Genomic DNA, 17498 nt, shown 5'->3' with positions numbered 1-17498 from the left:
TGGGACCTCTTCCATTGAGAGTGATTTCTGCAACCTAATTTTATGGTTCAGCCAATCAGGGACGCAGGGCGGGAGTTTCATAGATGTGACATAGCGTAGTAAGTTTACTGTGACACTGTTATTAGCGCCACGGGTTGGCTTCAATGTGAGTGGTTGAAGTAGCACGTCAATAGATGACGGACAAGTGGCTTATTCAATCATATGCAAGCATTTTTTGATTAGGCCCAGCCTTCTGAAGCAACACTTCAATGGATCGGTTCCAGATGGATGAGTGGAGCTAGGCGGAGCGAAATTCATCTGGCTAGGGTCAGGTTAAAGATAGGCCAGCTTCGTCAAGAAATGTTCATTAGTTAACCTGCTTGCAGATTCAAACATGCGCTCTTCCTCCAAGAAGAGGCGACTCGGAGCAAACACACGACAGCATTTTACCTTGGGAAAGCCACCTTGCCTCGCTGTGAAACAGTACAGCATTTTGGTCAGCTCCCATCTCCTCAAAGTGCGGAGAATAGACACGCTTTTAAGGGCCGGGTCTTGATGAAATTCACCACTCTCACAACCTCGTTCAAAATCTCATTCAGGTCGGGATTAACTAAGCTGCCTTGACACAAGCGCTTCCCTATGAATAACACAGTCGCCCATTGCGCATCGGTGCTACCCGGCCTAGGCTACAGATAAAAAAATAAATAAAAAAACTCCTGTTTTTCACGCCAGTTCGCCCCACCTGGCATGTCTCACGACCCACAGTTTGAGAAACACTGTTTTACCCTCTCTGTCTCCACTCTCGAATATTTTGTTAATGCGGAGAAAATAAGTTTTTAATGTGCAGTGCAAATGCGGAAGTTAAGTTACCAACGTGGGATAGAGAAAACATTTGAAAAGGCATATGACTTAGATCTTTTTTTCGCGTACCCCCTGAAATAAGTCCACGTACCCCAGTTTGACAACCGTGGGTCTAGGGATGTGTCAATCCAACTTTTTCAGTCCGGATAATGAGACCTGGACAGGGTTCCCACGGGTCATGGAATATCATGGAAATTTGATAGAGTCTATTCCAGGCATGGAAAGTCATGGAATTTTATCATTTGTGGGGCAAGGTCATGGAATATCAGGGAATTTTGTAGTAGCAGGTTAAAATGTACTTGCCAAAATACATTAATGCAAATATATGTCCACGCAGAATTGATATATATCTGGTAATTAGCTTTACTGCTTGCTTGAGTAGTTGTGGTTAGCTTTAATTATTCAATGCAGATTATTGAATGCTACGTGGCTATTGTAGGCCTATGATTCATTCCAAGTAGGTCATGGAATTTCAGGACTGCTGCAGCTAGCTTGCAATATCTCTAAATTGCTGACCCTATGTTTTTAGCTCCCTCCATGATGTGTTCGCTCTCCTTGAAGCAAAATCAGTATATACTGTATGTGCACATATGCATTAACATGGAATAACATAAACAGATTTGAACAGTTTGAACAGATTGGCCCCATTATCACCAATACCAGACCCAGTTAATTGTCAATATTGAACTGTCATCCAAAATCTCTCTCCCTGGCTTAAAAACTCCATCTTTTCCCCTCTCAATCTACTCTGTGATAGACAACGGAAAGATCTTGAGGACAAACTGGAAGAGTTGAAGAGGAAACGTAGTGTGGCGCTGGGAAGACAGAACGGCTTCAAGGAGGAGATCCTCCGCTGCCAAAAGGAGCTGCGAGAAGACCAGTACCGCCACGCCGTGGACCGCTTCAGGGACAAGATGATTGTAATGAGAACCACTGAGCTCATCAACAAAGATCTGGATATCTACTACAAGGCCCTAGATCAGTGAGTACAGATTTAACGCCTTTGTATCCACTGATGTGAATGTCTTCCTGGTACCTGTACAGGTGTGGAAAGGACTTAATATTTTACTGTAGTGGGGATTAGATATGGTTCAGAATGTTAAAAATGTAAATGTAAATTAGGTTTCTGAGCCAAGTATACTTGCGTAAACAAGGAATTTGGTCTCTGCATATTATCCCATCCATGAATTAGTGAGCACACAGTGAACACACAGTGAGGTGAAGCACACACTAACCCGGAGCAGTGAACTGCCTTGCTACAGCGGTGCTCGGGGAGCAGTGATGGGTTAGGTACCTTGCCCAAAGGCACTTCAGCCGTTCCTACTGGTCGGGGATCAAACCGGCAACCCTCAGAATAAAAACAAAACCTGGAAATGAAGAAAATTTTAGGATGCACTAGGGCTGTAACAATATGCTATTCAAAACTGAAATCGCGACATTCATATCCACGATACTGTGTCGCAGTGTAAAAAGGCAGAACCGTGACACACCCTTTCTAGTGTTTCACGCAGTGCTTTGCAGCTTACGCTGCCGCATAAGCAACACACATCTCCCGTTTTACTTAGCCTACTGGTAGCCTACGTTGTCCAAAAATAAATAAATAATTTCATACCTCTCGTTGCTTTCATTGTAGGTGTATGTGTAGAGTATGTGTTTACCAAACAGTATAAAAGTAAACCCCCTCTCCTTGCCCCGCTCTCTCTCGCGCTCCCTCCCTCTCCTGCTCAATGAACACACGCGACTCGGCCAACACAATCCAAATAAAACATTCACAATCATGAAAGCAAGGACTCATAGAAGACGACTAGCTAAATTAGCCTACTATTAAATCCGCTTAGCATCATTAACATGCTGCACATATTTGTTTAAAACTTTTGCATTCAAGTTGAATGAAATGGGGCCTGTCCCAAGGAGAACAAGTATTACCTTGAAACTTAAACACACATGGGGAAACTGAACAGTCCAATCAGTAGACTATGATAAGCTAGCCAACTATGCTACTTTGTTTACAATATTTCCAGGCTTCAACCAGACAGCTGATTTAAAGAGGTAAAGTTGTAATAAAAATAGTAGGCCTAGGCTATAGGCTAATCTGCATAAAGTGTGCTGTCATAAATATCAGACATTCAGTAAAATCCTTTTATATCAGGATATAAAATAATACAGATATATTATATATATTATATCTGAACCGTGGGTCAAAAATCGTGATACAAACCGAATTGTGAGGTTGGTGTATCGGAACAAAACTAACTTCACTTTCTCCGGGGTGAAAATGTTTTTTTTTTTTTTTTCAATTTTGGATAAGCAGTTAATAACCGGTGTATTGTTACAATTAACTTCTCTTGAAATAATATTCAAAAGTTAGTCATTAAATTGATCTGCCCATGTAGTGTTCTCCTTGACCCACAGCTTAAATTAAGTCCGATTGTGTGAGTTTGCACATAGCCCTGCATAATAGGCTACTACGAGTTGGTAAGATGGATTTCCTGTCTAACACTATGAGGCTCCAGAGTGTGACCAATTTGGTCACATGCATAAGGGTGCAACTAAATTTTTTTCCTTGGTCACACTGGTGCACCTAATGTAATAAGGGTGAGTGCCTAGACTTTCCTCGCATCTGCGGTCTCTCCACGAACTAAGCGTTTGTTCTCCTTTGACTAATGTTTAGGGTTGGGTATCGTTTGGGTTTTATCCGATACCGGTGCTAAATCGATACTTTTAAAACGGTGCCGGTGCCTGAACTGGTACTTTGTTTTTAAAATGTTTTAAATTAAAATGGTCTAAAGCATGAATTGCTTTTTTTTTTTTATTGTTAAGACAAATTTGAACATGAAATTGAACTGTTATATTCGATTTACTATCAATATCTCATTGCTCCTACGAATAATACATTTAAATGTTAAAACAGCTTGCCAGAATGCACACACAATGGTAAGCTCTGCTATTTCAAGTTTACCCAGTGTAGGCGGTTTGCAATAAGGTATGTTAAAGCCGCTTGCCATAAAACTGCCAGGTCATGGACAACGGCATTTGCAAGCAAGCTAATCTAACAGGGACTCTACTTTCCAGTTAATTTATTCAGTGTGTTCCCAAATTCTTCAAGAAATTTCATGTCTTAACCCATTACACGCAGTAGTTTTGAACATGTTAGGCTACATGTCGGTGTTGAAGTGTTTAGATTCCCAGCGCTAGACTAGTAGGCATTTTAACAGCAAATGGCTATGCGCTAACACCAGTCAGCTGAGTTTAATTAGCGATAACGTACAGAGATGGTTTTGTAGCCTCTTTGACAGCTCAGTGACATCAGGTATGTAACCTACATATTTATGTTTTTGCCAGCTAACTTTTAACATGATCTTCATATTCATTGTGATGCTATATGGGCATCATGCACATGAAAGATTAATATCATGCCATTATGTTGTTTAACACACCGTGAAATAAAGTTTTCACCTTACAACTTTGCTGATAACATTTCAAATAAATGTCAGTTGGCGCATTAGCAAGGATATTGTGTAACGTATAGGCTAGCCTACTGTTGATGTTGTTTCATAGCCTTTTGCTTGTGTGTAGTTATGCCCACTGCTAGATTTTGACAGGAGCTCGCGATATCGCTTTAAAGTAAGCTACTTGGGCTCACGCAAGCTGTCAAACACTGTCCACTCACCTACGTGGTGCACCCCTCTGGTTTATACATCCAGTGTTTATCATATGTTAGCTAACTGTATCTGGATGTGTTGCTATCAGAGCAAGACGTTAGAGATGGCGCATGACATGCAGTGATGCCTCGTATAAAAAAATAAATAAATAAAAACGCTATTTAAGCACCGAAATGAGGCACCGAAATCCATCTTGTTATTCGATGCAGTTACTACCGTTTGCATCGGCACTGGTGCCATATTAGAACCGTGTTTCGGTGCCCAACCCTACTAATGTTGCACTGCAAAAGTATCGCAATACCCTGAAATAAGAAATGTAACAATATCTTATTGTGTTAGCATTGATGCTTTTAAGAAGTTTTGTTTTGCAATAACAAACATATTTCATGTCAGTGTGCGCAAAGCATGCTTAGTGCTTCCCGTCGCCTATGTGTCTTTTCTCCTCATACATACACACGCAGCTTTCAACCTGCAGCTGTCATGGCTGCTAGTTTAAGTGATGCAGCAATGAATAACTTAACATTAAGTTGATTTGCTGACTTATCAAGTTTGTGTTGCTAACCTACCTAGGCTAGGTAATTTAGTTAATTTAGGCCTACTGTTGGGTTTAATGACATTTCCGAAATAAGCTAAGCAACCAATTGGCAAAGTTTTACATCTGGGGAGCATTTCTTCTAGGTAACTATCCCGTTATCTAACATGTCGTGAATAATTTGTGTAATTCAGAAAACATAATGAATTGCATCCATATATCCTTGGACTATCGTGGTCTAAACCAGAGACAGAGATGTGGTGGGTCTTTGCCTCTGATTGGCGATCTGAGCACCAGAGAATCAGCAATGGATAAAGCAAATAAACGCGACAAAACAGCCAACCCAAAACATCCGCCCAATACATTCCCGGTCCATACTCTGTCAACAGCTCAGACACGGAATGTATATGGAGGGCGATTAAAAGGTGACCTTAAAATTGTGGCGTTAAAGGCGATGAATTTGGGCGCAACAATGAATTTGGGCGCACCTACATTTTGTGCTGGTGCACCTAAATAAAAACAGTTAGGCGCACCAGTGCAACCACTGAAAAAGTAACTGTGTATGAAATAACCTACTAAAAAAACAGAAAACACTAAGAAAATATCAGTGTCTAGCAATTGGCAGCAACAGTTCGATTAGGTTTTTTTTAAAGGGCAATGACCATTTCTGTTATCAAACATTTATGAAGATGTCATATATAGAGGCTAATTGGCTATTGTCCTATCTTAAACGGCCTTGCTCACACCTGAATTCAGGGACAGTACCTGAACAGTTACAGTCTTGATATCTGCTGTGCTTTTATTTAAGCCTTACGGCTGTTGTGCAGAAACAAAAATAGACTATTGTGCCGCCTGTCAATCAATTTGTAAAGGCGATGTAATTTTAAAAGAATGATATCAACCATTCTTCTATATGGTTTAACCAGTAACCGTTTAGAGGAGAGGCCTATAAATCACTGGAACGGGAACGGTTCTGCCTAGCTCGAGTTGCTGCAGCCAACAGCTAGAGCTGCCAGGCAGCTGCAGTGCTTCACTCTGGGGTCATGAACATGGGGGCTCATGAAGGCAAGACAAGGCAATTTTATTTATATAGCGCATTTCTTACCAAGGCAGTTCAATGTGCTTTACATCACCAGTAGAACACAGTAAGCAAATCACAACATTTAAAATATAGTAAAAGTAGTAAAATGATTAAAAAAGATATAAATTAAATTAAAGTAAACATTTAAAACAACTAGACTGCATTTCCGGCGGGAACTGCGAAAGTGTGCTTGCCCTGGTCCGGTCACCAACGTGAGCAGACAGTGACATACGCTATGCTGAACCTGGCTTGATCCAAGCATTCTAACAGTGCCTTTCAGTGTTGGAGCAGTGGCAATACCTCAAAAGCTCTATTCAACTATTGCCTTGCGGGTTGAATGCGATTCGTTGGATTTTACCTTTGGCCTGCCTTCGAATTTAGCTTCTATGACTGAGATCAAATCAATAAAATAAAATGACAGCAGTGATTGGCTGCAAAAATAAATAATGTCCGCTGCGTCTTGCGCCTCTCAAACTGGGCTATCAGGTAACCTACAGAGGAATTGAAATGATGAAATATGACCAAGGCATTAAAAAGCTGCTTGTTTGTCAGGATACTTTTTTCACTGATTTATTTTAAAAAAATATGAGCTATGAGTGTGAATGTTATATATTCCATCCCACAAATTATGTTTTACTGGTTTATTTGACAAATAATCTATATGGATTTGCTCTATAAAGACCTTATGTCTGTTTGGGATTGTTTGTGAGCCTGGGGTTGTTTTGAGAGCCTATTGATGTAGCCTATCTCAGAATAAAGGAATACTTCATATTACTCTAAACCACCGTCTGTAAATCAACTGTATACTACTGTCTACATTGCACTATATTTCTTGACCTGTCTCTGTATGTTTCATCACCTTTCTATACTTTGCCTCACATTGCAACACAGCTCAGATCTTTGGTTGCTATGAAGGCCAGTCGTTCTAAATGGATGGTTGCTATGGCCAAAGGCCAGTTCTATCTCTGCCGTTGTCAAGCGGGCATATCGTAGAATTCTGATTAACCTTATCTTATTTAAAACATCTCTATTTTACTTAGCCCACTTCCATACAGTGGGTCCCATTAAGAAGTGGCCACTTCCTGCACGCTTACCTTGATTCACACAGCAGCATTATTAAATTAATCTGTCACCATACGCCTATGCCTACGTTTGCAAAGAAAACATTTTAATTTGATTCACATGAAACGTTACATTTCATGTACATGTTGACAATGAGTAGGCTAGTTTTGGTTGTTGGTGGTGTTATTGCATCCCTTAGTTATGCCTACAATGCAAGTTCCTTAAGCTGTCACAGACGTAGGTGCTACTGTACTTTTAGGGCTAAAGTGCTTCGTGAATTACTGTTAGTAAAAAAAAATAGCAGTCCTAAAGTTACACGTGACGAAGTTACGAGTGCAAGCATCTCATATCAAATGACCATGGCATTCACGGCTAAACAACATAAATCCCAATTAGCAACATACATCTCCTCCCTATAGCTAGCCACACAAGAAATGAATGATACTAAATCTCTGCTTAGCATGCTTCTCCGCTTAGCATTCTAATAACAGAAGGGGCACATTTATGTTGACCACTACAACATGACTCATTATGTCTGTAACGTTAACTGTATAAAACACTTACTTTCATAAGGGCGCACACCATCCAGCACATGGAAACCGATAATTTAGGTTCTTGGCCACAAACTCAAAACATGTCTCTCTGAAGCTCTGTTCTAGAATCTTTGCTCTGAAGGCTGTGTTGCTAGGCGACATCAAATAAACGAAATGATAGTCTTTCAGTATTAAATGTGTGCGTGTGATTCGAATGGATGTGTGTGGTTTGCAAGAATAAACAAGAAATAACATTTCCAATAATTTCCCATGATAAATTACATAATATTTGCACCTTCATTACTTGTGAATCTCACACCGTATTTCAAGTAGGCTACACTAGTGAAATGTAATACAACGTTGCCACCTAAGCGTTCAGATAGTTCTAGGCTATTTAAACATTAACGATGACATTGCTCGCGTTTATTCTTTCGTCAACTCCATGCTTTTAGGAAAACAATCTTTTATCATAGTTCCCTCTTCAATGAGCCGATTACCAGCTCGTTTTTGTAACAGAGATAGCTGTTTATTGTCCCTAGGTTTACAGAAACACCTATTCATATTAATATCGTAGCCTATGGAGTGCTGCTGACCACTGTTCATTACATGGCCCAGAATGCCTTGCATGTCTTTACAACAAAACAACACAGTAAAAAACCTAAATGCCCGTAAACATATGCATTTGCATACTTGTAACATTTTTAATAATACTCTCCCATCATGATATGTAACAATAATGAAAAAAATTTAATTTGAATACCGTCAATGTGAAAACAATTCTATTATGTAAGCAATATATAGCTACTGTTCTCCTTGCCATTTCAGTTCGTAAGTCCATACTATCCCATGGCAGAGCAAGGATTTCATGATTGGGCAAGGTTGCCTGGAAACATTGTGTCTGCTCTGAGACATTGTGCATACATGGAAGGCATTGTGATAGAAGGTGAATGGTGAAAAGGTGAATGGTGTGAGTTACCAAATACCGTGGGTGGTTTGCCAAATGATGGAAACTTTTGGAATATTTCTTTTTTTTTTTTTGCCTATGCACCCTCACACTGGAGTCCCCAGTTCATATACAAAATTTGGTATCGATATGTGACAGTGTTCCTGAGATATGGGCGACTTCCTGTTTGAGCTTTGCCGCCCGATTTCGTTTAGCTGTGACGACAAGCGGCGCTGAAAATCAAAAATCCTTCCGCTAACATTTGTGAGGCTTGGTCCAAGGATAATGTACGTCAAGTTTCGTGGCGTTCGACCAAATTTGTGACCTGTGAAAATTTAGTTTCGCTTTCTGTTCAATCCAATATGGCGGACGAACGGCACGCCCACCTGACGTCATCTTAAAGACCAACTTACACCGGTACTGACCGGACGTTTTAAAGTTGGAACGGTGTCTCTGTCTCAAAGGGCCTAGGCGCTAGGGCTGACAAAAAATTAGGGAGACGGGAAAAATAATAATAATAAAACTTAAGAAGAACAATAAGTGTGCTGCTTTGCAAGCACACTTAATAAATAAACTAAATGTAGTAAAATAAGTAAAAAGAACCATTAAAATATAGTAAAAGCAGTAAAATGAACTAGAAAAGCATTTCCTGAAGGAAATACAGTGCATGAAAAGGCAAAAAATATGATGTAAAATATCATACAGAGTAAAAACAAACTATATTGGTTGCTAGGTAGATGAGGTTTAATATAGTTAGAATGACTGAACAGTTAAATAGGTGGATAGTTTAAATGGTTAAATTATTTGCGAGGTAAATGAGGTTTAATATAGTTGGAATGACTGAACAGTTAAATAGGTGGATAGTTTAAATGGTTAAATTATTTTCTAGGTAGATGAGGTTTAATATAGGTGGATAGTTTAAATGGTTTAATTATTTGCTAGGTAGATGAGGTTTAATATAGTTGGAATGACTGAACAGTTGAAACAGTTGGACAGTATGTGTAATCTTAAGAGAATGAGACTGTATGCTTAAAGCCTGAGAAACTGACAGTTGATGCAGGTGGCCTGGCCAATATAGTTTTTAATTAATAGTTTAATCAATCAATCAATCAGTTTAACTGGCTCTTTGATGGGGCTTAGTTGAGCAGCTGGAAGTTGATACAGGTGCAAATCAAGTTAATTAGCCCATTGTGATGTCATCAGCCCGATGTTAAATCTATTGGGAAATTTTGAGTAGTTTTTAATAAATAGTTTAAAAAGTATAAAAGTTACAAAGATGAAAAATACAAAGCCCAGATGTCCTAAGTAAGACCTACGTAACATAGTTTGAATGAAGTTTCTACGTTAAACGGTTGAAGCTGCATTAACTGTGTTAGAAGAAGAAGAAGAAGCAGCCTAGGAAGAACAGTACAGTGCATTTTCATGCACTGTAATAAAAATTCATTTTACAGCTTTTACTACTGTATATTTTGCCTTCACTTTCTATGAACCCTAAAGAAAGCTCACCGATGTCCTAGGATTCTAACAGACTTCTACCATTGTATTATTGAGAGCATACTCACTTAACTGCATCTCTGTATAGTACGGCAACTGCAACGCTGCTGATCGCAAGGCACTACAAAGAGTAGTGAAATCTGCCCAAAGGACTATTGGCTCCCAACTTCCCTCCATCCACAACACATATCATAAACGCTAAACAAAGCCAAATCCATTGTCAAGGATGCCTCCCACCCAAACCATGGTCTTTTTGGTCTACTCCCATCTGGCAGCAGGCTCAGGTACAGCTTCTTTCCAGAGGCTGTAACACTGCTGAACAAAACTACACCTCCTGTCTAGCATTTGCACTTTAGCTGTTACTAGTTTACCGGTTTACTTTTTACTACTGCCCTGTTTACCTGTTTACATTGACTGCATTGCACTGTTTACCTGTTTACATTTACTCCTACACTGTTTCACCTATGCCCTTGCATTGCTAACACCCCATACTATACATTATACATATACCGTATTTTCCGGACTATAAGTCACACTTTTTTTCATAGTTTGGCTGGTCCTGCGACTTATAGTCAGGTGCGACTTATATATGAAAAAATATATATAATTGAACATGTTTTTAAATGTTAATTTATATTAACTGACATGAACCCTACATGAAACATTATCGTCTACAGCCTTGAGAGAGCGCTCTCAAATGCACAAGTCGTGAAACACACGTGCATACTTAAATCCTCAAATTATGGCCGGGATTCTATTTAGCTGGGCCTCAGATTCGGACAAATAAAAGCCAGTATAATTTTGTTTCAATTTAACTCATAAAAGAGCTCTTCTTAATAATTTATATTGTTGGTTGGTTTAATATTGTTGCCAACGAAGTCATCGTCCTACACCATGAGTCTCCAACACGTTGCTCTCAAGCTACCAGTCACACGCAGCCCCAGGTTAACCTACATTTAAACACAATTGTTGATGCCAGGTATCAGCCTACGAATTTTATAAAAATGTAAATCATGCCTAATTTAAAAAATAACTAAATCTTAGGCCTCTTTGGCTATCCCTTGCAGCACAGCACACGTTCCATGAATGAATGAATGAATGAATGAAAGCGGATGCCTTATCTCGCAATAAGCGGATGGACATCCCGACACTCTTTCATACATGAAACTTAATAGTGAACCATTGCCATTGATAGCCTACCGGTATGCTGCTCCAAACGAAAACTATAGGCCTATGTCTCACAGTAAAACGCAAGAAATAAAAGCCTAGCTGACTCGATTAGGCTACAAGCCATGGTCCAAATAAAGGTGCTGTGCCCAGCCATAAATTCAGAATTCACGATAGTCTGTCCCCTAAACATTCCTCACCCGTTATCTAGACATGCATGAAAACATTTGAAAACAAAACTCACTGCCATGTAATATTTGATCGCTGTTTTGCTACTAATTATCTTTCACGTGAATACGCACAGAAAGTGAAAGTAGGCCTACTATGCGCTCCGTGTCTGTAGCTGTCTATTCACGTCCGCAATCGATTATAACGTTCCTCAAATGGAGAACACATCCATGTTCTCTTGCGTTATATTATAGGCTGTCATGCTTCTGTGTTTGCGGTTCCTGATCGCTAAACATTTGTTTTCCTTTCCTGTCGATAGCGGTTGATGTAGAAGCACGTAATATAGGCTATAATAATTTGACTTTAGCGGTGACAAATCCTGCTGAGAGAGAGAGAGCAAAGAGAGAGAGAGGCACCCCCAAAGTGGTCCTGCATGCGCGCGCGCGCGTGTGTGTGTCTGCATGGGGTTCAATTGAAGTCAGAGTTGGTCCGCATTCAGGCCACTCCATTATTAGATTAACGTCAGACAGCGCTGCAAAATGTGTGGGAATTTCTCGCATTATGATGGCTAGCGTTGCGGGACTTAGTATTAGTATGCTCAATACTTAGTAATAATTTATGCGCAATCCCGAGCTGAAATTTAGGCTCTGGTTTTAAATCTTTTTTTTTCTCGCTCTCTCGGCGAGCATTTGTTCTGCTGACAGCTTGTGCCAATAGCCTATATCGTCCAAAATGCTTGATTGCATTGCATTCTCCACATTTTTAGCTAAAATTTCATGTACCACATCAGCATTTTTGTTCAGTGAATCTTTTGTAAATTGCTTTACAATAGCGTCGGGCACTTGTCCCTATTCACTCCTTCGTCTTCAACATTCCCTGTTGTATTCTCAATATTTTTGGCCTCAATGTGTCCAGTTACATAGCCTGTCTGTTCTTAGTATTGGATTTTGTGAAATAAATGTCTAAATAGGCTATCACCTGCTTGCTGCAGCTTCGGTCTGCACGTCCTTTTAAAACCGCATATTTTTCTCTCTCAAGCATTTAATCTGCTGCTGGCTTGTCTCTCCACATCGTCCAAAATGCTTGATTGCATTGCATTCTCCACATTTTTAGCTAACTTTTCATGTACCATATAAGCATTTTTGTTCAGTGAATCTTTTGTAAATTGCTTTACAATTACCGTCGGGCCTATAGGCCTATAAATTGCCTGGCTTGCCTCAGCTTCGGTCACGTCCTTTTAAATCTGTCTTTTTCTCTATCGTGAGCATTTAATCTGCTGCCAGCTTGTGACTCCACATCGCCCAAAATGCTTGATTGCATTGCATTCTCCACATTTGTAGCAACATTTTCATGTATCATATCAGCATTTTTGTTCAGTGAATCTTTTGTAAATTGCTTTACAATTACCGTCGGGCCTATCGCCTGGCTTGCTTCAGTCACGTCTAAAACTGCATCTTTTTCTCTCTTGTGAGCATTTAATCTGCTGCCAGCTTGTAACTCCACATCGCCCAAAATGCTTGATTACATTGTATTCTCCACATTTTAGATACATTTTGGTGTACCACATGGTATTTTCTTTCAGTGAGTCTTTTGCTTTGCAATTACCTTCCTGCCCTCCTCTTGGCTGCCTTCACTCCTTCGTCTTCATTAACATTAATCTTTTTGGCCTCAATAATCCAGTTACATAGTCTCTGTTTTTGGTTTTGGATTTTGTGAAATACATTTCTAAATAAATGCAACTTATAGTCCGGTGCGACTTATATATGTTTTTTTCCTGTTCAGGATGCATTTTTTGACTAATGCGACTTATACTCAGGAGCGACTTATAGTCCGGAAAATACGGTATATATATATATATATATATATATATATATATATTTATATTTATATTCCAAAAACTGCCCATAAACCTGTACAATATACTGTACATATATATTACATGTATTTTATATATATATATATATATATATATATATATATATATATATATATATATATATATATCAGGGTTTCCGTTGTCCGGTAATTACCGGACATTGGCCGGAAAAAAAATGAAATGTCCGACAAAATTAAATCTCTCCGGTCAAATTGTCCGTTGAAATTGGCTAATAATCCCGTCCTCTAACGCAATCTGAATTTGAGAATAAGCCTTAAGATGTAAGCCTATATTATACGTCCTCTGGCTATGTTTTTAAATGAACAGGCTCGTTTGAAAAGTAAGCTAGTAAACAACATGCTGCATTTCAAATAGGAAACGCACGCTTAAAACGTCCATGTTAAACAACGAACAAATGAGTGAGGCGGTTCAAACATGGCCAGGCCCAGGCAGACTAGCCTTAAAAGTTTTTTCAGAGGCCAGACGCGATGGATGATGATAAATTGGTAACGTCTGAAGCCTCAGATGTCTGGTCAACTCCACCACCACCAGATAAAAAGCAGAAGTGTCGGGCGTATCTGTCGGAATCAGTGACATTGGAAGTGGAGTTGCAGGGGGTGCGGCCGCTCCAAGACACTGTCATTCTCTGTGTACACTGGACATGCAAAGTTATGTAGTGTATAGTCAAGCTCATATAGGGGGTCATGTTTGAACTTGACCACATATCTGTAGTGGCAGAGTAAAATTGGATGTCTTTGATCTCCTTAAGTATGTCGTCTTTCACGCTGTTGTACAGTTGTGGAGTTGCCGTTTGTGACACATATGTTCTCCCAGGCAATTCATACTGTCTGTCAAATGTTTGCAGCATTCGTTGAAATGCTGGCTTTTCGACGATGCTAAAGGGCAGCATCTCTTTAGCAATGAAGCAAACTACACTGTCTGTGAGTGTAATCCATTTCGCACTGTCCTGTTTGTACTTCGTTTGTCGACTAAACGCCCCAGTGACTGTGCTCTGTCGGGAAGAGGAAGACGGCCCACTTGTTGTGTTTTTTTCCCCAACTGGGAAAACTGCAGCGGATGATTGTGTTTTAGATGCATATGCATGTTTGTTGTGTTGCTGCTTTTAATTGCGACTGTTTTCCAACAAATGCGACACACCGACTCACATTCAGTTGTTCACCACGGGCATTCGGTTTAAATCCGAAATGCTCCCACACTGCAGCTGTCGCGTTTGGCTTTGAAACCAATTCCATCTTTTTTGTCTTTATTAGGCGTAGCCTACTCAAACTCGCAACTAGCTTTCTCTGCCTAGTGCCTACCGGTATACTTCTCACGCGGCTCTTTAGCTGCACTCTGTGGTAGGCTACGCCAGTAGTCCCGCCTCCCCACACACCATGCGACTGACACGTGACTGACATGAGGGTTCACTCATCGTTACTCTAAGGGTCCGAGAGAGAGAGGAAGAGAGAAAGACGAGGAAAACAAACATGCATGCAAATGGCATTTATCACGGCCAGAAAAATGATCGAGCCAATTTTAATTATCATGCGATTAATTGATTTATTGAATATCGCGACAGGCCTAGGCTGGATGAATCTTGACCGGTGGGAACAGGTTTAAGCTCAGAGCGATGCATGGTCTTAAGGGGGCCCTCTTCCCATACGGCCTGATCTTATAGTATGTGCCAGTTCCATCCAGACACTCAACAATTTCATACTTGGTGGACGCCCATGTATCCTGGATTTTGTGGCGACCGTGAAAATGGTTCTTGCAAAAGAGTGTATGTATTACATTTAGCAGACACTTCTTGACCAAAGTGACTTACATATGTCAGCTATATTACAAGAGATCATATAGTCCCAGGAGCAACTTGGGGTTAAAGGAGAAGTTCGGTGTGATATTGACCTAAAGTGTGTTTAAACATGATACCGAGTGTGAACTTTTGTCTCATAGCTCATCTCGGCTTGTCCCCTGCACTCCGAAATCTGGCGCTAGTTAACCGATGCTATCAACAAGTTTTCGATGGGGGTGCCTCGGGCATCGGCCTAGCCATGCAAATAAATCACTGTTTTACCCCATTTACTTGGCTCAAAATAGCTCCACACTTCATTGGTAGACTTTCAGGGCCCTGACATTTCAAATGAGACATTGAGAACTTTGAAAAAGCACTGGTAGTTTATTTACAAGAATAATTCCGTGGAAATGCATGGATTCCAGTTGGAAGCAACTAGAATCCATGCATTTCTACTGAATTATTTTTGGAATCTGATCCCTTATCATACCTGTCCATTCGTACTCGTTGCTCGACTTATCATGACTAAATTCAAGGCGGCGAACGGTAAACTTCCTGAAGGTACTGTCTGTATAAATCGTCTTGTAAATAAACTACCAGTGCTTTTTCAAAGTTCTCAATGTCTCGTTTTAAATGTCAGGGCCCTCGGAAGTCTACCAATGAAGTGTGGATTTTTACTGTTTTTTGCATCTGAACCCTTTATATGATTAATCCTTCTTGTGAATCATGATTACGATTAATCAAAGTTTTGCAAACTCATCAGAAAACAGACTATAATTTTTATCTAGTCAACTTCAGGTAGCCCTAACAACTGAACAACTTCAAATGACAAAACTGCAGTTCTCTGCATATCAAAACTGGAGGAATTAATTGCAGTTAGCCTAATATGCAGGAAATGCAATATTGTGGGCATGAAAATATTACCTTTATTACAAATACGCATTTATGTGCACAGTATGTATGTACACACTTTTGCACAAACTTCCTGAGGTGTGTCACAGGACACTGAAAGATATAACCCCCTCTCCAGATACTGTTCTCCTCCCCTTAGGATTGACTAAGGAGTCTCATGTCTCAAGGGTCAATTACTGTAATGTTATTTTTTATAGGCCATTTAAGACAATAAAACAGCTACAATTGATTCAAAATGCAGCAAGAGCTCTCAGTTCAGCCTCATCCAAGGATTCCAAATATACCTCAATGTGTAAGGTTGAAATGTTAAACGCATAGATGTAATGCAAAATTTGACACATTGGTGGCCCCAACTTTTTACTCTATGGTTCAATGGCAAATTAGCGTTTCGTTATAATAATAATAAGAATACGTTAACTTTGCTGCTTGGCCCCCAAATATAGCTGCCAAGAAGGTCACAAATAAATCTCTTGAATCTTGAACCTTCCTCTGCCTTAATCATTCAGTGCTACAGCATACTATTCTCCTTCCAAAGTCACCCTCTGTTGAGTTTCAGCTCATTGACACAACCTGATATTCCCCTGCAGATGTTCCTGACATAGTGAAGAATTCATAGTTCTATCGGTGATGACGAGCTGTCTTTCTCCCAAAAAACATGTATGTCATTAAGTATTCTAATAAGGTTTAGCCAGGCATTTCATCTGCTCTGCTCACCGTCTCTGCATTTTATAGTCATATAGTCATGTAAGTGTGTAAGCTAATTCATCAGGATGTCCATGCGCTTGACCAAATATGGACCGTAGAGACCAAAGAGTGGAAAACCTGTTTGTCTTGTCAGTGTGTTTCGTCAGCTCTGACATAGACACTTCCTCTCAGGGTCTCTGTGGCTTTACACTGAGTGATGTAATCCAGTGAGTGAATGAGTAAATATATGACTAAGTGAAGGGTTCTTCCATCAGACTTTAGACATTACACATTTTTTTCAAGAATATTGTCAACAAACAATGTTGATTGCATGTATTACTTTTAGACATTTATAACATTTAAATGCCCCCCAGCAATGCATATTGAACACATACATGTAATTACAGTGCATGAAAATGCACTGTTCTGTTATCCGAAGTATTCTTCTTATTATTATTCTTCCCACCAAATTTCTGCATCTAATTCAGCTTCAACCGTTTAACGTAGAAACTTCGTTCAAACTTTGTAATGTAGGTCTTGAAAAGGACACTTGAGGAATGTATTTTTTTCACTTTTTTGTAAACTTTATACTTTTTTGAGATATTAACAAAAACAAGCTTATTTTCCCCATAGACTTTACATTAGCACTATGACATCACAATGGACTAATTAACTTGATTTGCACCTGTATCAACTTCCAGCTGCTCAACTAGGACCCATCAAAGGGCCAGTTAAACTGATTGCACCTGTAT

At 39.7% G+C, this 17498-nt stretch overlaps 1 protein-coding gene across 4 annotated transcripts in view; it reads left to right on the top strand.

Moving 5' to 3' along the window:
* The window catches only part of rad50 (RAD50 homolog, double strand break repair protein), a 73117-nt gene that overhangs the window by 38974 nt on the left and 16645 nt on the right, over positions 1 to 17498 (top strand). For all 4 annotated transcript variants that reach the window (XR_007192533.1, XM_048235448.1, XM_048235461.1 and 1 more), the window contains exon 22: positions 1598 to 1822. Coding sequence is in view for 3 of the 4 variants with exons in the window: in XM_048235448.1 (XP_048091405.1) it covers positions 1598 to 1822 (225 nt within the window). In the remaining variant the exon portion in view is untranslated. The remainder of the gene's footprint in view (positions 1 to 1597; positions 1823 to 17498) is intronic.

Source organism: Alosa alosa, chromosome 2, assembly GCF_017589495.1.
Source record: "Alosa alosa isolate M-15738 ecotype Scorff River chromosome 2, AALO_Geno_1.1, whole genome shotgun sequence".
Lineage (NCBI taxonomy): Eukaryota > Metazoa > Chordata > Actinopteri > Clupeiformes > Clupeidae > Alosa > Alosa alosa.
This window is presented reverse-complemented; position numbering and strand designations above follow the sequence as displayed.